Source organism: Budorcas taxicolor, chromosome 16 (assembly GCF_023091745.1).
Source record: "Budorcas taxicolor isolate Tak-1 chromosome 16, Takin1.1, whole genome shotgun sequence".
NCBI lineage: Eukaryota > Metazoa > Chordata > Mammalia > Artiodactyla > Bovidae > Budorcas > Budorcas taxicolor.
Genome location: NC_068925.1, coordinates 30,338,596 through 30,362,465, shown reverse-complemented (window position 1 = coordinate 30,362,465; position 23,870 = coordinate 30,338,596). Strand labels below are relative to the sequence as shown.

At 48.8% G+C, this 23,870-nt stretch overlaps 1 protein-coding gene across 1 annotated transcript in view; it reads left to right on the top strand.

Annotated features, from left to right (window-relative positions):
- PARP1 (poly(ADP-ribose) polymerase 1) overlaps window positions 1-21,484 on the top strand; it is a 41,431-nt gene extending 19,947 nt beyond the window's left edge. Inside the window, exons 8-23 of the mRNA XM_052653709.1 lie at window positions 1,326-1,470; window positions 3,215-3,355; window positions 4,000-4,242; window positions 4,505-4,573; window positions 4,691-4,823; window positions 6,936-7,131; window positions 10,176-10,304; window positions 13,170-13,253; window positions 14,902-15,024; window positions 15,555-15,683; window positions 17,139-17,237; window positions 17,741-17,893; window positions 18,809-18,936; window positions 19,690-19,751; window positions 20,310-20,424; window positions 20,703-21,484. Of these exons, the coding sequence (XP_052509669.1) occupies window positions 1,326-1,470; window positions 3,215-3,355; window positions 4,000-4,242; window positions 4,505-4,573; window positions 4,691-4,823; window positions 6,936-7,131; window positions 10,176-10,304; window positions 13,170-13,253; window positions 14,902-15,024; window positions 15,555-15,683; window positions 17,139-17,237; window positions 17,741-17,893; window positions 18,809-18,936; window positions 19,690-19,751; window positions 20,310-20,424; window positions 20,703-20,784 (2,031 nt within the window). The 3' untranslated portion in view covers window positions 20,785-21,484. The remainder of the gene's footprint in view (window positions 1-1,325; window positions 1,471-3,214; window positions 3,356-3,999; window positions 4,243-4,504; window positions 4,574-4,690; window positions 4,824-6,935; window positions 7,132-10,175; window positions 10,305-13,169; window positions 13,254-14,901; window positions 15,025-15,554; window positions 15,684-17,138; window positions 17,238-17,740; window positions 17,894-18,808; window positions 18,937-19,689; window positions 19,752-20,309; window positions 20,425-20,702) is intronic.
- The last annotated feature ends 2,386 nt before the right edge of the window (window positions 21,485-23,870 follow it).

Here is a 23,870-nt window from a genome sequence, read left to right as displayed (position 1 = left end):
CCCCGTGGTCTGACTCCAGCTGCCTTCCGCAGCCCCTCTTTGGCTGTTTTATTCTTCTTCACAGACTGCTCTTAGCACGCGACGCACGTTCTCTCTGTCTCCGTCTCACCCCTTCCCCAGTCCATCCTCGTCTGTGTCTCTTTCATTACACACTCCGCAGTGGGGAACCAACTACAGTCATGTGTTCCCAGAACATCACAATACCTGTCCGATGCTTTTACTTAACTGCCTGCTTTGCAGCTTCCAGCCAGCGGAGCAGGTCACTGCCTCTGAGGAGCCCTCCCAGCGTTCCCAGCGTTGCATCACTTTAGCACGCCTCTGGTTTAGAAGCCAGCTCCTATACGGAAGTTGCCTTCTTACATCTGACTCTCAGTCAAGGCTGAGTTTGTTTCTCAAAGGCCAAAACTCTTTTAAACCCACTGAGATGTGTGGCACGTGTTAGATGCCCAGCATATGTTTTATCTGCTGGATGGTCATTGACCATGGATCTAGCAGGGAAGGACTGTTTGTTTTTTTAACTTTTTATCTTGTATTGACGTATAGCTAGTTAACAATGTTATAAACAGTGAAGGGATTCAGCCATACATATGTACATATCCATTCTACCCCAAACTCCCCTCCCATCCAGGCTGCCACATAACATTGAGCAGAGGTCCGTGTGCTCTGGTGAGGAAGGACTCTGTTGGTGGGATGAAGACTTAGGAGAGTAGGGATCTGGTACCCCTGAGCCTCGTGCATGTGATGTTTACTGCGTGACCACTTAGAGCAGAGCCCATGGTGACACCTGGGGTGCAGCTGGACACTGACCATTGTCGGGCCGCCTGCATCCACGGTCGCTTCTTCTAGGAAGGGAAGAGAATTGCCTTGATTTCCTTCTAGGTAATAACCTGTCTCCCGGGATGTGGAGAGTCTGGGGGGCTTTTGGTCATGGAAAGGACATATGACCCCAGGACACCGCCTCTTGTCCCTTAGGATTGCAACTCGAGAGTGAGGCCCGAGGGTTGTAATCAGGTTCCAGCAGGGGTCCCTTGACCAGATAATTAACAGATTCTTTTTCTTTTTTATTTTTAAAGAAAATACTTTTCTTCTTAAAGCGTCACAGTACCAGCTCTATTATAAATGTAGAAGCACTAGTCATAGGTACTATATCAACAGTGTTTCAACTGTTATTGAAATACTATATCAACTGTATTTCATACCAAAAGCCTCCAGTCTTCCTATTTTGTCATTCTTTATTGTAAGAAGAAAAAGATTCTCAAATTCTTTGCTCTGTCAGTTGGTTATTTTGTGGGAGAACTAGTTTAACTATAACTTATGTTTTTTAGGAATTCCGAGAAATCTCTTATCTCAAGAAACTGAAGATCAAAAAGCAGGACCGTATATTCCCCCCAGAGAGCAGCGCCCCGGTGGGGGCAGCACCCCCACCCTCCGCAGCTTCAGCACCTGCCGCTGTGCCCTCTGGCCCCCCAGGTACACCTCTGGGCCCAGCCTGGGTGGGGAGGGCTGGGGCCCTGAGCTTAGCGGGAAGAGGGGATCCGGCTGGGTTCTTCTCCTGTTGGCTGATCCCATGGGGAAACTCTGCCCTTGTTCTCCCCTCCCCACCACCAGCAGGAGGAGGAAGGCTGGGGAGGGGCTTCTGAGAAGGATCAGGGCTACGGTTGCCTGTGGGGACGCTGTCCTGCCTGCCTGAGTCTGCATTGCTGAGCAGAGTCAGTCCAGGCCTCCCCTTTCCGCCTCTGGGCAGGGCCCCCACCTCCACCCCCACCATTCATCCCCAGCCAAATGTGACATTGGGGCTCTGTCCCCTCTGTGATCGACATGAAAGGTATTCCACACCAGCAAAGACAGGGAGATCAGTCTGTGTTTTCCTGACAGAAAGGGGCCACTGTCTTTGTTTACTCAAAGATATGTGGTGTAGTTGTGGCCACCGTATGGCAGGTGGAGGGAGAGGATTCATCTGTGAATGTCAGCCCACCAGTGCCCTCCCTCCATCCCCCGGGGAGAGGTCGTGTGGTCATCCCAAGTCACCCTGCCGTTTGCAGGTGGGCTGGTGGGGTTGGCATCCGGGCCCTGCGCTGAGGGTCCCCTCTGCTTTCCCCTCACTTGCAGTTCACAGCTCAGTGGTTCTGTTCTCTTTGGAGACCTTGGCCAGCTTTCAGTTAAACCCTGTGGGTGTCCCTGGTTGTTCCCCCCTCACAGTTCAGTTTAGTCGCTCAGTCATGTCTGACTCTTTGCGACCCCATGGACTGCAGCACGCCAGGTTTCCCTGTCCTTCACCAACGGCCGGAGCTTGCTTAAACTCACGTGCATCGAGTCGTTGATGCCATCCAACCATCTCATCCTCTGTTGTCCCCTTCTGTTCCTGCCTTCAATCTTTCCCAGCATCAGGGTCTTTTCCAGTGAGTCAGTTCTTCACATCCAGTGGCCAAAGGATTAGAGCTTCAGCTTCCAATGAATATTCAGGACTGATTTCTTTTAGGATTGACTCTTTTGATCTTGTGATCCAAGGGACTCTCACAGGGATGGCTTAAAGGATTCCACAGCATCACTTATGGAAATGTGTCACTAGCTCAATACATTTCCATTTGCAACAAATAGAAGGCACACTCCTGATCCAGGTCTTCCTGGCCTGGGGTTAGTGCTGAACACCTGAAATGCCAGGGTTCTTGGTGCCTGAATCCATCGCAGCTCAGTGTGGTCCTGCTACCAGGGCTTCCAGTGGTAGATGAGATTGATTTTTCAAATAGGGTTGATTAATAAATATCCTATGAAGATTATAGTTTGTTTCTAGTTGTGGGATGGGGGGAAAAATAACAGAAGGAATTGCGAGTTAATATGATGACTCCGGCTGCCCACCACTGCCCAGACCCCTGGTCCTTCCTTGTCTATGGTGCAGACCCAGACGCCCCCAGACATCCCTGCTCATGGCCTAATTGTAGAACGGTATCAGTGCATGGCTCATCCCCAGCTGGACCTTGCTGTGCCAAGGACTGGGTGTGGTTTGCTGTCCTCTGCTTTCCTGGTACTCTAGCTCTTTGCTGTTTACATGGCCTTTTCCCTAAGGAGACCCATTTTTCCCTGATCAGAGAGGGTGCTGAGGCCGTTCGGGGGCCTTGCAGCCTGTCTGACTTTTCCCTGGGAGCTGCTGCCTAGTTTTCTGCTCTTCCCTACCATAGGCAGCAGCCTTGTCTCATGATCCTGTTTTCCATTCCAGACAAGCCATTATCCAACATGAAGATCCTGACTCTTGGGAAACTCTCCCAGAACAAGGATGAAGTGAAGGCCACGATCGAGAAACTCGGGGGGAAATTGACAGGGACGGCCAACAAGGCCTCCCTGTGTATCAGCACCAAAAGTAAGTCTCACTGGCCTGAGAACCAGGGGGACCCTGTCTGTCTCTCGTGATTGTGTTGAGCCCAGTGTCCGACACACACAGGGACCCTAGAAGTATGTCTCTTACTGTGGGCATGGTTCAGGTTCTCTGTGAAGGGGCGTGGGCTCTCATAACTTGGCCTTGTTCCGTGTTGTGGTCTGTGCTCACTTTTCTGAAGACCAGCCCACTCTTCTTGTCGCTTAGCACTGTTTACAAGATGTTGGTAGATTTTCCACTAGAACAAAAGTTCACAGCTTAAGCAGGCTTGAAATGCAGAGTTCAGAGGGTCCACAGATTTCTTTGCAGGCTTATTATACTGATGACCATCTTAAGTCTCCAAGAGCAGAAAGCACTACACCACTTTTCCCATACAAACCTGACTTGCCTTCTCTGTGAAATCCTTGTTGACATCTGGTTCTGTAGAAGGGTTTGGAGAAAGCAGCTCTCATTCATCACACCTTAGAAAAGGAGGGTTGTTGCTAGTGGCAGACAATTATCAAAGTGAGCGAAGTTCCTGACTGCTAGATTTTGAAGAAAGCAAAACTGAGTGGGGAGGAAAGTACCAAGCGAGTAACGACGCTGGAGTAATCCGAGATTTCGCTTTTTGTTCCTTCCAATTTGAACAGAGGAGGTGGACAAGATGAATAAAAAGATGGAGGAAGTAAAAGAAGCCAACGTCCGCGTCGTGTCTGAGGACTTCCTCCAGGACATCTCTGCCTCCACCAAGAGCCTTCAGGAGTTGCTCTCCACCCACCTCTTGTCCCCCTGGGGAGCCGAGGTGAAGGTGGAGCCTGTTGAAGCAGTGGCCCCAAGGGGGAAGTCGGGGACCGCGCCCTCCAAGAAAAGCAAGGGACCTGTCAAGGAGGAAGGTGAGGCCCTGAGCGGCCCCATCGGGTCCACCCGTGCAGAGCTTCTCCCTTTGTGCCCCAGTGGTCTGATGAGTGCTGCCCCTATCAGCTTTCTCAGTTTGTCTTCCCTTGACACAGAATGGCAGCAGCTTCAGGTGGTGAAAGGCAACACACACATCCCATGTTGACTCTGACACAGGCAAAGATGACTCACTTGCACTACTTGCCACCTTCCCCTTTCTGGTTTATTTTTAATGTTTGCATTTCTCTGTTTCCTTCCAAGGTACCAACAAATCTGAAAAGAGGATGAAATTAACTCTTAAAGGAGGAGCAGCCGTCGACCCTGATTCAGGTGAGGAAATGGGAGTAAACAGAGTGGGCTGCCAGGTTCCCTGGTCCTGGGGAACCAGCTGGGTCCCCTCCCTCCCCCCACCATGGGGGCAGACTCTCAGGAGCTCTGTCCTGACAGGTCTGGAACACAACGCGCACGTCCTCGAGAAAGGTGGGAAGGTCTTCAGTGCCACCCTTGGGCTCGTGGACATCGTCAAAGGGACCAACTCCTATTACAAGCTGCAGCTCCTGGAGGATGACAAAGAGAGCAGGTGCGCCAGGGGGCGGGGAAGTGTCCAGAGGAGCGTGCTCCTGAGAGTAAGGCCCCTCGGAGCTGGGCTGTCCGCGCACCTGGGGACCAGCCACCTCTCGACGATCGTAGGTGTGCGGTGATGTCTTCAGTGAAGGAGGGAAGAGGCCGTGGCCCCTGGACAGCCTTGCTGTCCTTGGTCGTCCATGTCACCTCAGGCTCTTGGGTTACCAAAGGCGTTTGGGTTTGCTTCTTTATTTTTTATTTTCAGTGTAATGAAGGCAGGTAAGAGCCGGTCCTAGCATGCTGAGAGACTGGGCTGGCTTGACTGCCCGTACTTACCTAGTCGAAGTGGTCCTCCGACATGCGGATGGGCCCTTGTTACAGCCACTGTGGAATGGGAGCTACGTGTAAGCAGGAGAAGTGTGTGAAAGGAACTCTTGCTAAACCCAAATAGCGGCAGAAAAGCACTTTGTATTTTGAACTTGACCTCTTCTTTTTAGCAAATGGAAACAGTTTACCCATTGAAGTCCAAGAGATTCAAAAGAGCTTTACTAGTTGAAAGGCAGACCCCTGAGAGAATGTCAGCAACTGGCAAATCTCGGCAGCTGCAAGTTGTAGGCACTGGCAGGCTCAGGCTCTTCCCATTTCTTCAGCTTCTTACAAACCTGTCATTTAAAATGTGAACCTCGGGGACTTCCCTGGTGGTCCAGTCATTAAGACTCCATGCTTCCAATGCAGGGGGTGTAGGTTCAATCCCTGGTCGAGGAGCTAAGATCCCACAGGCCACACAGCACAACCAAAAATCAAAAAGACTGCCAAGTCTATCCATATGAATGAAAGAAGGTTTTAAAATATGAACCTCAAAGGGCACATAACATCCGTGTGGCAATTCAAAGTTTGTAAAGAAAATCCTATATCATTTAGTTTACTGCTGACTCTTGCTGGAGATTTGGAAATAGGGTTTCTTGCTTGTAAAACTTCCAAAGCTAGCTGTGTACTGGAGTGCAGGAGGAGGAATGGGGTTTTTGTAAAAACACAGAGTGCTATAGTTCGTAAACCGCAGGCAATGAGAACAGAACTGTCTGCTACCAACACACAAGTTATACTGGTGATTTCAAATGGGTGGCTTATCCTGGTGGCCTTGATTTCTTGGTTTTTATAGGGAAATGGCATTATGGGCTGTTAGAAGATGACAAGTTAGGTCCATGTGGTATCTTCCAAACATTTCTAGAGGGGGAAAAAACCAACAGAGAATGAACTTATATGCCTCTGGGCAGTAGCCCAGAAAACCAGCAGGAAGCACCAGCTTTTCTTTGAAATCTCTGATTTTACTGCTGTATCTGTACTTACTGTGGTGTGAGATTTAACTTCTGCATGATTTTCTCTAAGAAAAATGCACTCCCCCAAAGCTAGGCAGCCCTGCCCCTAGAGTACCTGGGACTTAGCTCTAGCTTGAGATGAAAACTGAGGATATTAGCCTAGGTCTGTAGGTGGCTGACCCTGTGGACCACTCCCCTGCCTCCTCCCATTTCATTGTATCTCAGCCTCTGATCTGAGTCAAAGGTTCTTCATTCTTTTTAGTACCTATCGTTAATGAATGCATAACTTCCAGGTAATACTTGCTGTGTTTATTTGGGAAAAGGAATGGGATGTTTTTATGTAAAGGCCTCTGGAGAAGGAAATGGCAACTCACTCCAGTATTCTTGCCTGGAGAATCCCATGGGCAGAGGAGCCTGGCTAGCTACGGTCCATGGGGTCGCAAGAGTCAGGCATGACTTAGTGACTAAACCACCGCCACCACCATGTAAAAGGCCTCGATTTACTCCTCAAGTTCAGCTGCCAGATCCAAGGTTAAACTGTTCTTTGGTACTTTTTATAGCTCACTTGCCAGTATGATATGGAAGGGCATTTTAAAATTACTTTAAACTTAACAACTCTCAGTTTAATAGAAATTAAAATAAAAGTTGTTTAATACTGGTTCCTTTTGTTCCTCTTTGTCAGTTACCATCGTTTTGGGTTGTTTACAACTCTTTTCTCCCTCAAGGGAAATAGCAGGGAGAGGAAGCTCATCCTGAAATATGACCGGATGACCCGCAAAATTATATCTGATGCTCTTCTCCTCTTCCCACAGGTACTGGATATTCAGGTCCTGGGGCCGTGTGGGCACGGTGATTGGTAGTAACAAACTGGAGCAGATGCCATCCAAGGAGGATGCCATTGAGCATTTTATGAAATTATATGAAGAGAAAACCGGAAATGCCTGGCACTCTAAAAACTTTACGAAGCATCCCAAAAAGTTCTACCCTCTGGAGATTGACTATGGCCAGGTAATCATGCTCTGACACTTGCTAGTGCTAGGAAAAGGTTTTCTTTTAAAAACCTGCCATGAAAAAAAAAAAACCTGCCATGAATCAGATGACATCATTGATGAATTCCACCAAATATTTAAAGAATTAATACTGGTCCTTCGTAAACTCTTCCAAAAAACAGAAGAGGAAGGAACACTTTTCAACTCGTTATACAAGGCCAGTATTATCCTGATAACCAAGGACAGCACAGGAAAACTACAGACCAATATAGTTATGGATATAAATGCAGCACCTTCGGTAAAATACTAACTGACTCTAGCAGCACACGAGGATTTAGGTGCCGTGATTGAGTAGGATTTATCCCAGGAATGCAAGGTTGGGTTAACATGCAGAAATCAAATCAGCGTAGTGTAACATGAGCAGAATAAAGGATAGAAGCCACACAGTTATCCTAAGGAACACAGAAAAAGCATTAAATAAAATCCATGCCCTTTCATGAATAAAATCTGTTCCATGAAGTGTGAGGTGAAGCTTGTAAGAACAGTGTGAGCATTTTCTTAACTCACAAAGAGTGACTCACAAAGAGTGTCACACTCACAAAGTGTGACTCACTACTGTCACAAAGGAAGAGTCTTTGAAGTTGCTCCCTAAACACAGGGAGGAAGAGTTCAGTTGCTTATCTGAAGGTCATGTGACTCGCTTTATCATCAAGATAGAATTATAGTGACTACACTGGGTCACAGTTTTTTAGTCCTAAATTATTTCCTGATAATTTCCCATTATTTTTATTTGTAGCTTAATCATCTCCCTTTATGTTACCAGGCAACCTTCCAGTGTCTCTTGACTGATACTGTTGAGGCCATTTGTTTTGACAAAATTCTTACGTTGTTTCTGTATGAAAACCTGTTGCTTTTATAATGAGGGGTGATACACATTTATTATGCAGAGGGAAAGAGATTTATTACAGTGGTACAGGTTTTAACTCAAATCTTTGAGGTCTAACATGTCTCAAAGGGGGATTTGAAGAATTTATAAACTGTAAGTTCTCTGGTTTATACAGTGTCATGAACTTTACCATTAAAAACAGAAATTAACTCTTGTATAATGTTGGGGTAGAGAACTTGGACTTGAGTGTTGGACATACTTGGTCTAACTCAGCAGTGCTCCCTACTGAGTTTATTTTTTGCATTTCAGAGAGACGTACAGTTGAACAACACAAGTTTGAATTACATGGGTCCACTTACATGTGGAATTTTTTCATTGTAAATCCTGCAGTTCCATACAATCCATGGTTGGTTGAATCCACGGATGTGCTGAGGATAGAGAGAAACCATGTAAATTATATGCACATTTTCAACTGCAAGGAAGGGTAGCTAGCACCTGAGTTGTACAAAGGTACAAAAAAGTTAAGCTTAAGATATACGTCTGTATATTCTTTTCAGTTGACAGGTGCTTTCCGCCATCATAGCCCTGGAGTCTTTCCTTACGCACTGTGTCACCAACCACCCACGTTTTGCCTTAATGTTCTAGGAGTATTTCCCCGTGTCCTCTAGAGCAGTGCTGTCCAACAGAGAGATGCAGCCACTTACGCAATTTTAAATATTCTAGTGGCTACATTTTATGAAGTAAGAACAGTGAAATTAATACTGTGTAATGCAGTATGTCCAAAATATTATCATTTTGATATGTTGATATCGAAATATCTTTCCTTTTTTTTTTTAACTCAGTCTTTGATAGCTGATGTTTTTCTAGCTCTTAAAACATATCTCAATTCAGAATGACCACATGTCAGAACCAGGGGCTACTCTGTTAAATGGTACTGAACTAGAGCATCATTTCTTAAGTCTGTATAGAATTCCATCCTCTGGTAGTAGTAATAGTGTTAGTTGCTCAGTCATGTCCTACACTTTGCCACCCCATGGACCCCACCAGGCTCCTCTGTCCGTGGGGTTCTCCGGGCAAGAATACTGGAGTGGGTTGCCATGCCCTCCTCCAGGGGATCTTCCCGACACAAGGATCAAAACCCAGGTCTTGTGGGTGGCTGTAGTTTGTAATTCACCAAACAACACTCTCCCATCCCCCAGTTAGATATTTAGATTATTTCTGGGTATTTGCTATAATGATGCTGATGTACATATCTGTATGCCTTTCTGCTTACTATCTATCCTTAGAGTTCCTGGTTACAGTATATGCATATAAATAAGGCTTTTTAACGTATTAGTTGTTTGCCTTCCAGTAAAGTTACAGCTAGAAGATAAGAATGCGTGTAAAGACGTATGTTTCAGCATTGAGAGTAGATCCGCTGTGCCACTGACAGCAGTAGCCCTGAGCACTAGCACACAGGTTCTTCTCTGCAGCTTCATTAAGCCAAGCAGATTCCAGGAGCAAAGCTCAACATCAGTTCCCCTCATTCAAGCAGGGTCTTCGCTCAGCCTGGGATCCCCAGCTGGCAGGAGTTAAAGTCGTGTGTTGTTAGTATATTAGGAAGAGCAATCCCAGGGAGCAGGGGTGAGGGGTAGGGATGGTGCTCGTATGTGCTTTAACACTGTCAAGCTGCCTGGCAGTAAGTGGGACTGGTTGCTTGATCCTTTGGCACTATAGAGAAGGCTGTGTGAATTCAGTCTTGGGTGAGGCAGTGTAAGAGAAGAAAGGAGGCAGAATTTGTCCATCAGTCCAGTGTGCCTTGGGTCCAAGGTTTGCCCTTGTAGGTGCCAGCACTTCCATGTTGGGCATGAATGGGCACTGGGCACCAGCAACCCCAGCGTGGGAGGGAGTGTGGGTGCCTGCAGGTCTGGCTGTGCAGAACTGGATGCTTTGGCGGTGTCTGGAATAAGAATCGGGAGCAGCCAAGAGGATCTGGGGTGCACAGGCAGTCTCATCCTGTCCATACTCAACATGTTTCTCCTGACCTCTAATGCCAAACCTTTTACATGCTGCCTTTTTTTTTTTTTTAAACCTTTTTTGCCATTGGCACTCCATCCTATATCCTTTCTCTGCCAGATGACACTACCACAACTTTGCTTGGGTTGTTTAATTGAGTCTCTTCCTGATTTTCCCTACAGGATGAAGAGGCAGTGAAGAAGTTGACGGTAAACCCTGGCACCAAGTCCAAGCTCCCCAAGCCAGTGCAGAACCTCATTAAGATGATCTTTGATGTAGAAAGTATGAAGAAAGCCATGGTGGAGTATGAGGTTATTGCACTTTTGTTATATTCGTGAGCATTTGCTGGGGTGGATGATTGGAGTGCTGAGTTGGCAACGAGGTCAATGGCTGGTCTTCAGCCTGAGACATACAGGAGCGCTGAGGCCTGGGGTACCTACACTTTCACATAGAATCATTGGCCTATTGTGAAATAGATGGTATGTTGTCCCCATTGCACTTTTTCCCTTGAAGTTGCCATAAAGGCGCGTGGAGCATGGTTCTTTTGTGGCTCAACCAAATAGGCCGCTCAGAGTTGTCATGGAAGTCCAAGATGGAGCCCATTTACAGTGAAAGAACTGTTATGACCAGCAGAGAGCTAACACTTGCTTCATCCCATAAAATGCATACCAGCCAATCATAGGGGTGGGGTGGGGGAGGGGAGTGATGAGTGAATCAGTCATATTTCTGTACAAGAAAAAGTGGCAGGGACCACCAGCCAGGGTCAGGTGCTCTCTGTCCCCTGGGAGATGCATGTTCTTGCTGCCTCGAAGCTTGGAGCCGCTTTGAAAAAGAAGCAGGGACCAGCAGAGTGCAAGAGTTGCAGATTAGCCTTGACCATTCCTCCTCTTCACCACCTTGCTTCCTCTCTGCTTCTTCCAGCCAGCCTTAGAGAAGGCAAGACAAATCTGGGTTGTAGAGACCACTAGCAGCTACTCTTCCTCAGCCCTGCATCTCCCTGTCCTAAGCCCAGCCTGGCAGGACGGCTCGGGCTCTGCTGTTGTTACAGTGCTGGGTCATGTCTTAGACAACCCGTAACAGGTGTGAAGATAGCTAGGGCTTGTGCAGATATCTTGTTCAAGTAGATATACAACCAGGCTTCTGGCTGGGAGGTCTGACAGGTTTGAACAGCTTATGGGCAGGCTCAGCAAGAATGCCTAGAGAAGAGGTGTGCTGGAGTGGGCAGGGGCATCTTCATTTCATGAATCTTTCAAAAGAAAGGTCCCACATACCCTTTCTGGTTTTCTGTACTCTGGCTTCTCTGTGATTGATAGAATTTCTCAGCTGTCATCAGACCTGATCTCTTTCGCTGAAATTTTTTCTTTTTTAATATTGTTTTGCACTCTAAAATGGGCTTTCCCTGGTGGCTCAGATGGTAAAGAATCCGCCTGCAATGCTGGAGACCTGGGTTCAATCCCTGGGTTGGGAAGATCCCCTGGAGGAAGGCATAGCAACCCCACTCCAGTATTCTTGCCTGGAGAACCCCCATGCACAATGGAGCCTGGTGGGCTATAGTCCATGAGGTTGCAAAGAGCAACTGAGCACACTCTAAAACAACCTAGAGACAGGGAACTAAGTGGGGTGAGCATGTGGAGAGTGGGGCACCTACTCCCAGCCCAATGGACTCCACGTGGGATGGGGTGGCCAGGTAGATAAGGAAACATAGTAATCAGGGACACTGTGCTCCCCGTTAGGCAGGTGAGTCTGAGCCCAGAGCAGAGTTGGAGCCGGGGCGGGGAGGGTGTTTGCTGAGTCCAGAGCCCACGCTCCAGCTTTGAAGCCTCCTTCCCCGACCCCGCAGCCCACAGTCGGGAGTGGAGGTGGCTTGTGCTGGTTGAGCCCTTCCCTTGTTCTTGTGGGCTGTGTCTGTGCGTTTGAGGGTGTAGGTTAGAGAAACCAAGTCTTTATAAAACAAGCACCAGAATTACCCAGCTCGGGGAAATGCTTCCCTCAGAGTTGCTGCTGTCGCTCTGGTCACACTGCTCTTGGAGCCTATCTTCTGGAGTCCCCTCTTTAGAATTGCTTTAGAGCCAACTCACAGTCCATGCTTGGGTCACTCTGCTCTTTTACTATACTGTGTCCTTGGCTCAGAATACATTATCCACCCTCTTTCCTGGACTGCACTCCAACTGTTTAACTCTTCCCAGAAACCAGCTCTCCCTGGGGATGGATGGATGGGCAGTACTGAGAATGCAGACGCTGTCACCACTGGTCCCTGATTGGTGCCTGTTGGGCTCTGAGCACCTTCACATCCTCTTAATATTTCATCTAGTCAGATAGCAGTTCCACTTCTTGAGTGCTTGTCCAGCTCCATCTTTGTTCCAGGCCCTGCAGATACTAGCCCCAAAGATGGGCTAAGTGCAGTCCTGGGGCCTGGAGCTCAGGAGGTCTGCTGGGAACAACCCTAGAGACAGCAGTTTAGGATTCAGAGCAGGGGCCCCATAGGGGGCTGACAAGAGGAGGGGGCCCCATAGGGGGCTGCCAGAGGAGGGGGCCTAGCCAGCATTTAGGCAGGTCACTCCAATAGGGAGTGGGTGCCTCGCTCGATAGCTGGTGACCAGACCCCTGGCCACAGAGTTCATGCTTCTCCACTGCAGCCAGCTCCCTGCCTTCCTGCTGGTTCCAGGGTGTTGTGAGCAGCACTGTTGTAGGGACAGATGTTTAACCTTCAGGGTGACTGATTTGAGGGGTACAGTGTTAGCTTGATGTCAGTATGTATGTTCAGGAGCATGTCCTTTTAAAAATAATTTTCACCACTTTATGGTTATTTTCTGGCTGGGGATGGCCTTGACTCTGAGACCCCAGGGAGGGCCTCACTTGGGAATTAGATGAGAGTCCTGCTGTGTTTTCTTCAGAAGTGTGGGACTGTTTCAAACCCAGTGCAGGGGTGGGGGTTTGGCTTATCTCTGCCATAAATGAACAAGAGTCTTCTCTCACAGACTCCCATCCACTGCACTGCGGGTAGGGCTGCAGAGCCTGTGGAATTGGGTCACCAGGTCTCCTTAGGAGGACCAAACAGACTGTGTCTGCTTCTTTCGGAGCCCGGGAGGCCTGGGATGATGTTTGGTCCGGCTCTCCCATCATCGCACAGGACAGTGCCCAACTTTCAAAGGGAAAAAATCCCCCTGTCTCCTCAGATTGACCTTCAGAAGATGCCCTTGGGGAAGCTGAGCAAAAGGCAAATCCAGGCTGCATACTCCATCCTCAGTGAGGTCCAGCAGGTAAGACACCAACCTCTCCTCCAGCTGCCCCATGTTGGGGGCAGGGGCATCTCCTGGGCTGCCTCTCATCCTCGGGTGGGGAATGCAGCAGTACATTTACTCAAGGTTAAGAAAATAGACATACTGATTCCTGCTGATTTAGGTGGTTTTCAATTCACCAAGTATGACAAAGAAAGTAAGATGATCACAGTCCTAATGAATTAGCAGTGTTTTCAGTTGTCAGATATGAAGTAAACACTATATACCTGATGAGGAATTTCATTCTCCTGCCTCGTAAAAACGTTCTGATTTTATTTTGTGTCCTTAAGAGAGGCTGAGTTTATTTGGCAGTTACGAGGAAATCATCAAGTAGCAAGTTAAATATCGCATTGCTCTTGCTCATGTTCATTCCATGTCAACTTGCTGAGCATCTCCCAAGGTCCCCCAGTCCCCAGTGTCTTCCAGCCTCTGCCCTGGAGGGTTCCACCTGTGTTTGGGGGTCGCACATGAAAGAAGAAAACCACACAGAACGCTGAAGTCAGACCAGGGCAGTGGACTCTGGCTGATGCTGGAGAGGAGGCCCTGAAACATAGCGGTTAAATCTAGTTACAGCCAGTCCTGATCAGTTGATCAGACTCTTTCCTTGTTACCCACTGCCGGAGACCTGAAAGACTTTCCTCAGCCTGAGCTCTTTCCCATCCCAGAATGTCCTGGCGGAGGGGCTGGGGTGGTGTCCTTCGCCTGTTGCACAGAGCAGCCTGCAGCGTAGGCAGAGGTTTACAACGAGGACAAGCCCATGTCGCCGCGAGAAGCCCACCTAGGGCTTCAGGTGCTGACTTGTTGCCCCTTTACCCTCCTGTTGGCACCGAGGGTGTCTGCTGAGCATGCACTGACTGGAGGTCCAGCTCCTCCGTTTCTTTGTGCATTTACGGAGCACCTTCTGCGTGGAGCACTAACTAGCGGTGCGACGTGGGGAGGGGCTCACCTTTCTGTGCTGGCCCTGGCCCACCCCACCCCACTCCACCCCCACCTTAAAGGTGAAGGTCAGTGGCCAGGGGGGCCAGATTGAATTTTATAGCAAAGGGTCTTTTTTCCTCCCCCTCAAGCTTTGTTTTTTTGTTTTTGTTTTTTTATTGTATCAAGTGTTAGTGGTGACATGTGGGTTCTTTGTGGCAGTGCACAGGCTTCGCTGTAGTTGGTAACGCTTGGGCTTAGTTGCCCCGTGGCATGTGGGATCTTACTCACACTCCCTCCACTAGAAAGCAGATTCTTAACCACTGGACCACCACGAAAGTCCCCAACAGTTTGTTGTGAAGTCTTTTCAAACATGCAGAAAGTTGAAAGACTTGTGTAGCGACAGCCAGTGCGCCCAGCACCAAGATGCCCCAGTGAACGTTTTGCATAGCGGGGCGGGGTTTGTGGGTGTATAAATGCACAGCTGTCTGTTCAAGTGAAATCGTGTATGGGAAGCCCGTGTGTCCGGAGCCACCCGTTTTGAGGATGGGATGCTGCTGCTGCCCAGCTGAGTGACAGACGCTGCAGAACGTGGTTTCCCAGCCTGGCCACACAGACTTGGCGGCAGCACCTGGCCTCCAGAGGAGAAAGTCCGGAAAGGTGCTGGGAGCTCAGCGGTGCCTCAGGTTGTTCCCTCTGTTCCCTCCCCACAAAGGCATTGTCCCAGGGCAGCAGTGACTCTCACATCCTGGATCTCTCCAACCGCTTCTACACCCTGATCCCCCACGACTTCGGGATGAAGAAGCCCCCGCTCCTGAACAACGCAAACAGCGTGCAGGTAGCACCGTGGCCCAGGGGGAGCCGCTGGTCTGGGCTATGCGGGGTTGGGGGGTCACTCCCTCATCACTGCCCCTCTGTGTTGTGATCCCCGAGGGCAACAGCCTCTCATTTCAAAGTAGGGTTTCTCCCCATATTAGGAGCCTGCCCATGGGTAGAACAGTTGGGTTTTCCTGCCCTTGCTGAACCATGTCAGTCTGGGGAAAAAGAACCATAGGAGAAGGGGGAGCATCTTTGTCTCTGCTTTCCCTCTCTCCTTCATTAGGGAGCCAGTGAGAGGTCTCCACCTGTTACCAGTGTGTGGGAGAGAAACCCCCCACCACACAGCCATGTGGTTGCTGCCTCTTCTGCCCTGGAGAGCGAGCCTCCTTAGCATTCCAGAAATCCTTAGGCGTGTTCCCTGTGAACAGAGAACAGGCTATCCCTGGACACCTGGGCGGGACCTCGTCACTGTCTGTGTTAGACGTCTGGGTTCTGGGTGAGTCTTTCTCCCTCACCTTGTACTTAGCTCTAGGTTTTCCTTTCCTCCAGGCCAAGGTGGAAATGCTAGACAACCTGCTGGACATTGAGGTGGCCTACAGTCTACTCAGAGGTGGTTCTGATGACAGCAGCAAGGACCCCATTGATGTCAACTATGAGAAGCTAAAAACTGACATTAAGGTAACAGGGCCCGGCCTTTCTGAAGCATCTGACCCTCTGTCCCAAGAACAGTGGTCCCCAAACTTAAACATGCATCAGGATCTCCTAGAGAGCTTGTTAAAACAGATTACTGGGGTCCAAGGATTGACCATCCTGGTAAGGTTCCTAGGTGTTTCTGTTTGTGGTCCTCTGAGAACCTCAGAGCCTTCACCTGTAAAGAAGCACCTTGTTTGCGAGGCAGGCTTCCAAGTCAAGGCAAGCGCCTGATGACAGCCATAATAAAGCTGCAGTGTCTAGATTCATGTTCTCTGGAGTCAGAGTGGCCCTGTTGGCACGCACGGTTCTTGAACTTGGGTCTGTTGGAGGCTTGGGGAGAAAGCACCCTGCCTTGGCCAACCAGAGACATTTTTGCCTTAGCTGCAAGCTTGCCCTGGCTTTGAGCCTGGTCTCACCTCTCACATGGGCCTCATTTCACAGCCCATGTCCTGCCCTGCAGTGTGAGGAAGTTTAAGTACACTGGGATCTGTTCAGCCTGGTGTCCTGTGTTTACACAACTTAAGAGCCTTTGCTCCATGCTTAGGACAAAGTATAGCTTTTGCGTGATGTGCGGGTGTATGCAGGGTAGGATACCAAACAGCCTGGTTCTTCATGAAGGGGTTTGTTAATGTTTCTATTAATGATTGTAAAACCATTTAATTACGAAGCAATGAGGAGAACTAGAATTTCTACATTCTCTGAACTTTGGATTAGACTGAAAATATAAGTCCCGTCACACAGTCCGGTCACACACTCATTGATTTAGGCAGAGATTCCATTATTTGACGGTTATTTAGTGCACATTTGCTCTGATCCGTGATGTCCCTGTCCCTGAGGATTCAAATGGAGCACCCATCACCATCGTCAAAAGCCCTAGAGTCTGTCGTATCCTTGCTGCTTTTGGTTGCAAGTCTTGGCTGCAGGGTGTCTCCTGGCCCCCGGGCTTTAAGTCATGGTTCAGTTCAGTACACACAAGCAAAGTCGTTTCCGACTCTTGGTGACCCCATGAACTATAGCCCACCAGGCTCCTCTGTCCATGGAATTCTCCAGACAAGAATACTGGAGTCTTCATTTCCTTCTCCAGGGGATCTTCCCGATCCAAGGACTGAACCCAGGATCTCCTGGTTAAGTTATGGTTAGGGGGACTATTACCTGAGAGCCAGCTAGCTCCTCATTGTAGAGGTTCCCCGCTCCCAGACGGTGAGCCCCACGTTCCAAGCTTTCGTGATGGCCCAAAGCATAGGGTTCTAAGGCAGGAGGGAGGCTGGGATCATGCAAACAGGTGATGCCCGAGGAGGTGGGGGTCCTGGAACGCAGGCTGGCTCTCTTCCACCCGGGCTCCACGTGAGCCACGTGTTACTTGTGCGTCAGCTGAGCCTATTGTTCTCCCTGCCTCTGTGTGGCTCTCCTTGCTCTGATTCCAAGACGCTTTATTTCTAGGTTGTGGACAAAGATTCCGAAGAAGCCGAGATCATTAGGAAGTATGTGAAGAACACTCATGCGACCACACACAACGCATACGACTTAGAAGTCATCGACGTAAGGCTCTCTCCTCCCTCTGCCCCGTTTGTGTCCAGCCAGCTCTTCCCTGCCCATTCCTCTGACCTGGGCCTGGGTAGAAAAGAGTGGTTGGCTTTCTTTAAATAACCAGCGGAAGTGACGCAGTTGTTTGTGAGACACAAAAGTCCATAGTCTTGTGGTTTGGGGTTGGCTTTTTATTCTGTTTTAAAGGACATTTCCTACCTACCATTCCAAAAACCTAGTTCTAACCTAGTTTTGGAATCAGAACTATTAGGAGAGATCCAAATAAAGTGCCTCAGGTGGGCCTCTGCTGCACGCAGTATGAATTTAGCTGCTGGTCCCTGCTGGACAAGATCTTGAGTGGCCTGTTGCCACATCCCAGCCTGACTGGAACACCTTACATACTGCAGAAGGCCTCATGTGTCCCAGCTCTGTCTGTGTGTCTTGTCAGATCTTGCAGTTCCCCCATAGTAACCGGTGGCTCCTTCCACTTCTCTCTTTTATGTAATAACTCCGACCAGATCTTCAAAATAGAGCGTGAAGGGGAGGGCCAGCGTTACAAGCCGTTTAAGCAGCTGCATAACCGGAGGCTGCTGTGGCACGGGTCCAGGACCACCAACTTCGCGGGCATCCTGTCCCAGGGTCTCCGGATAGCCCCACCTGAAGCGCCTGTGGTATGTGTCTGGCCCGGGAGCCATAGCAGGAGAGGGGTGGGCTCTGCCCATCACTGCAGCCATCTCCACTTGAGCCCTGTGGGTACCTGTGTGGGAAGCCTCTGGGTGCCTCTGTGACCACGCGGCCTTATTTAAAGATGAAGGCGCAGCCGTGGTGGTTAAGGTGAGCGTTGCCGCATGGCCCTTTCCTGACCTCACTACGGAGCTGCACACGGTTTCTGGAAGAGAGGAAGTGAAGTGTTTTCCAGACCCTGCTGTGAATGATAATTGGGTGTTGACTGGCAGAGAGCACAGACTTTGGCCACGGGCCAGGCTGAGTCCCAATCTACCTCTTGCACCTCCCGGCTGGGCACCTCCAGTCTGCCTCGGTAGAGCCCGACCCAGACCCAAGTCAGACCGCTGTGTCAGCTGCTCAATTATAGACATGACCCACAGGCAGAAACTTAAGAAGGGTCTGCCAGGCCCCTTGTTCTGTAGTTGTAGAAAGCGAGGAGCTTAACAACTGGACTCATTAGTGTGGCAGAGTCCACTGTGCTGTGCAGCGGCAAACACACTAATGTCTCTTGACCCCATTTTCCCTTAAAGGAATAAAAAGTATAGCTGTGTTTACTGGGCGTTCATATGCGCCACACCTTGGTCTAAGAAGCAGCTAGTAGCTCATTTAATTTTCACAGCAGCCCCATAGGGTTCTTTTCCCCAGTTCAGCGAAGAAAGTGGGGTCCAGAGAGATCCAGTGATTTCTCACAGCCCCTGGGCAGCAAGTGGAGCTGGGATCTGAGCAACCTGCTCCCGAGCGCGGGCCTCTGGCTGCTGTGGGGGCCATTAGGAACCTGTCACGGCTGTTTTCTTGGCGCCTGGCTCACAGTCAGCACTCCCGTGAGAAGGTTTTCAGCTGTCCCTTTTCCATCCCTCCAGACGGGCTACATGTTTGGTAAGGGGATCTATTTCGCCGACATGGTCTCCAAGAGTGCCAACTACTGCCACACGTCCCAGGGAGACCCAATAGGCTTGATCCTGTTGGGAGAAGTTGCCCTTGGAAACATGTGAGTAACCCCAGCTCTGGGGCTGGTGGCACTTGATGGGGGTGGATGGGGTGAGCTGCAGGCAGGAGCTTCTCCTGGCTAGGGGTGATCCTGGAAATTCCCCACCATAGTTAAGAGGATCCACCAGTTTGGCCGTGGGTGTCAGATAGCAAGGCAAGTTAAGTGAATGAGGGAGGCACAGAAATGTTTCACGAAACCAAGACAGGAAGACAGCTAGGCCTCAGGAACTTGCAGTTCTGCTCTTGCTGTGGACTAGGAAGCACAGAGCGTGGTTACTTCGTAGCCCCTGTTCCCCTACTGATATTTAGATTTCCTGTCTGAGACCAACTCAGGTTGAATTGGAATCTTAATCCCAGTTGCAGATTCCTTGCAGAGAAAATCTGATTGACTTAGCGTGGATTGGTTGTCCACCTTAGACCATAACCCAAAGAGAGCAGGGCTATGTAATAGACCAGGAGGAGTCTCAGGGCCCTGGACTGGACGAAGTTCCAGAATGGCAGCTACACCATAGCTCTAATCAGGCCCTTTCCTGGAAGTGGCCTTCCGGCAGTGATCGTTGGCACCAGCTGTTCAAAGGGGACTACACCTTCCATGTCTAGGACCAGAGCAGAGGGGAGCTCCTAGCAGGGAACGTGGACTGGGCTCTCTGAGTGTTAGTCTCAGCAGCTTCCGTGGCCTTGCTCTGCTGTTCGTACTGTTGGTCTGAGAGCCCAGTGACCTTAGAGGCTCTTCTGAAACTACCTTCTCTTATAGGTATGAACTGAAACACGCTTCGCATATCAGCAAGTTACCCAAGGGCAAGCACAGTGTCAAAGGTAATGTGTTTCGGAAGCTGCTGCTGCAGATACCCTGGACTGCACAGGGAGGGGGCTTTCTTTCCCCCATAGTCATGGTTTCTGTGGCTAGCTGTTACAAGTTCCTTTTTTTTTTTTTTAATGTTTGACTCTGGCCACAAATGACCCTGGTTTTACAAATGCCATAGAAGAGTTCTGGTTCCACCTTCTAGTAACCAAGTGCACTGGCTCTGGGTTCTAACCTGACTCTTAGCTTCAGTATTGAGGGCCTTCATGGTGGCATAGTGGTACCTGGAGCTTCTTGAATTGCTATAGTTCATAGCCCATAATGACTTAGGACTTCATTCTGCCTGGGTGAAGTGAAGGTGGGGATTCTACTTACCAGAAAGCAGGGTGGGGGCACTACTATGCTGATGAAAATCAGGCTGAAACTTGGTGTATACCTACAGCTTTATGTCTGGAAGGAGGACACAGTATTGGGTTTTGTATGTCTTTTAAATGTATACACAGATCTCATCTGTCTGGAGCGTTTTCGGCATGTTTCCACAAATCATATCCCGTCTGCCTTCTGTCCTGCAGGTTTAGGCAAAACTACCCCTGACCCATCGGCTAGTATTACTATGGATGGTGTGGAGGTGCCTCTCGGGACAGGGATTTCATCTGGTGTTAATGACACCTGTCTGCTGTATAACGAGTATCCTTTTACGAGTGTGCTGTGCACGCCTCAAGCAATGGTCTGGGGCTGTGAAGTCACTTAAATGCAGCCAGTTCACCCAGGGGCGGGCTGGCTCAAGACTGTCCTGTGGTGTGTCTCACGGGGAACAGTTCCCCTTAGTGGTCTCCCCGGTCAGGATGAGAGACCCAGCCCCCGACCTGGGAGGGTTTGTGGGGTGTGGCCGTAGGCCGGCTTACGGGCAGCAAGCTCGCCCTCCTTTGTGGAAGCGTTTGTACCTTGACACACTTCCCCTCCAGGTACATCGTCTACGACATTGCTCAGGTGCACCTGAAGTACCTGCTGAAGCTGAAGTTCAACTTTAAGACATCCCTGTGGTGAGCTGTGAGGTGTGCAGGCTGGTGACTGACAGTGCTTTGCACTGACTGACCAGGCAGAAACCTCAGCTGAGTTGTTGAGGCATAGTAGCTTCACTCAATCTCCTTAGAAAGGATTTTATATGAACACTTGGTCACACGTTTCAACGATTTTCCCAACTTTTCAAATCCCTTGATTGTTGTGTTGGGCGGGGGAGTGGGCGGGGGGTTGCTTTGGGGTTTTTCTCCTGCCAGCCATAACCCTGGTAGGTATAACTGACATTAGAGAAAAGTTGGGGAGGGTCTTAACTGTGTCTAGATTAGTCCAATGAAAGAGCCTTGCAAGCCACATTAGAACCTCTGCCTTACTGGTTTCCCCAGGGAAGGAAAAAAATAATCTTCTACCCTTGTTTCTAAGTATTCATCTTTAGTTTTGGAAAAATGTTAAGTGTTTATTTTGAGGTCAAAATAAAAACTAATTTCATACTATTTAAATTTCCTTTTTCTTTTTAAATTTTGTATTTGTTGTCACGCTTTCAGCCTCTTGTTTTTCTGTGAGAAGTGTTGGGAGACCACAGGGAGGAACTTTAACAGTTTCTCATACTGAGAAACAAAAGGCACTTTCCTTTTCTAGAAACTCTCGAACGTGGAAGCTCTTGGAATACGTAGTAGTTTTAGATTGCATTTGAAATTCCGTTTTCCTCTGAGCAATTTTGTCTTCTAAATTAAGACTAGCATCACCAAAATACCAAAGGGCTAATAGTAATTCTGGATTAAAATGGAAATGGCTTCTGTCCTTATGTGTGTTTGGTCTCATTCTAACTGCAGATCTATTAATCTTCACAGTGCAAGGTCCACAGAGACTGTAGGGGGATTGTTTGCACCCATATCCATGAAACCCCAGAATGTGCCAGGCAACATACAGCAGTGGCCAGTAGGAAAGCCCCGTCTGAGTAACAGCCAAGCATAGGAGACCATGCTTCTTTCTCTTCAGTTTATCAGATAGTTAGCAGTGATAAAAACCCGTGTCAGCGTGCTCTTCTTTCTGTGGAGTGTTATCTTACATATACTATATTGCCTCCTACCACTACTGTGTATTTGAGCATGGTGCTTATTAAATATTTACATTTAAGTTCCCTGAAAGCCAGGATGGTATGTTATGACACTTTAAACCTTCTACAGAAGGAGAATGGGAAGTGAGGGCTAGAAGGTAGAGTCGCAGGTAAGAGAAGGCCTCAGAATGAGCTGTTGTCGCAGCCCCAGACTTACACGGGTGTTCTGGGTCAGAGAAACAAAGAACAGACGTTATTCCAGACAGGAAAGAAGAAAAACACATTTTCTCTGAGTTGAATTTCATCGAAGTGATGATAGCAGCAAATGCAGTTTATGAACTGTGACTGTGTTCATTGTAGCCATGTTTGTGGCTTTCTGCAGTTAATAAAATTTGAGGGCCATACAAACCCAAGTTAGGGTGTCAGATTTCAGAAATGGGCAAACCAGCTTCTTTATCTTTTGTTTGGTGTCCCTAACTTTCTGATGAAAATCCTTAGCAAAATCAACCTTAGGCCCCTCTCCTGGTTAGCTAGCCACTCAGTAATGCTCTCAGACTCCCTAGATCCTAAATATTCTGTACTCTTCACCATTTTTTATCAGCACAGAGAAGGGCAATTACCAGCCCCCACCCCTCCCCACACCACAGTACCTGATTAAACAGAGTATTTTTAGGTTGGAGTGATTGCTTAATGGGTTTTCTATAATCAGAACTGATTTCTTTCTTAAAGAGAGATTCTGATTCCATACTTTTCTGCTAAAAGAGGGAACCTGCCATGTTCTGTTTCAGTATTCATTTTTTTTTTTCTTTCTTCACTTTACAGAAATTCAGGTTAGCAGCTAAAATGTGTGTAGTTTGTTTAAAATTGTAAATCATACAGAAGCACAGGGTGCCTGGTGAGCCAAGGTGCAACCCTGGGCCTCTGCTGGGAGCTGCCCACTCTCCTGCCTTTGCCTGGAAATGCCCTTGGACGGCAGCAGCTGCCAGAGACAGCATTTGGCTCACGTTTCAGTCCACACTGTTCCACACAGCATGGCACACACCCGTGGTTTAAATGTTCTAAGCAGACGCACCACCCATCACTCCAATGTGTTAACCAACAGGTTTTGCATTGGCAGTTCTCTCTTGCTGCCCTCTTTTGGAGGCTGAGAACAGCGCCTCTAACAACCATGTGAGAGCAGGCCTCTGAAGCTGCTATAGTGATGTGATGACTGGAGCTTCGCACTGGGGTGAACCCCAAAACACTGTGCTTTTAGGGTCCCCATAGTTAAGCCCAGTGGCAGCTTGGCCCCTGGCACATGCAGAGTGTGTGTTCTGTGTTCAGTGTTCACGCTGAAAGCCCTTTGACCTGCTCCAGACACCTTGTGTCTTCTCTCCATAAGGATCTGAATATGAGGGATAGATTTATCTCTGACCTGTTTGGCTGGTTTTAATTACTCTCTTTATCACCCAGCTACTTTAAGGATTTCATATTGCCAAAGTAGCATCGCTTCCTCCTCAATTCCCCAAATACTGGGAGTTGTTTTTTTAAAGGAACGGTGTTCTAAGTAAGGCTTTTCATATTATGGCTTCCTGGGGGCTTATAGCTGGTTTTGTGGGGTCCAGAGCAGTGATGACCAACATCCTACCACCCGCCTCACTTCTGCCCAGTAACCTCTGCCTGAAAGATCACCAGGCAGCTCCTATTTGCATTTCTCTGGCTTAGGAGAGCAAAGCCAGGCCAGGATCTAGGTTATAAGCAGGTACATTTTTAGAGACTCATTTTGGAGAATGAAAAGATAATGGCCTGCAAACATTTTCCTCAGGTAAGAGGTTGCCGACTGGTGGACAGTGCTGGTAATGGGGACACTTGGGCATAGCCCTATTCTGCCACTTTGCCTTTCTGGGCAGGGGGTCTCATCTTGCAGCAATGGGCTCGTGCCCATAAGTTAACTGGTTTTGCCACATGTCCCTTCACCCAGAAGTGGCCTCATTGAAGGTGGAATGGGTCCTAAAGCTGAGCCAGTGTGCCAGACGGGGTGAGGCTGCCCCACAGGGCCTGTGAGATCTTAGTTCCCCGA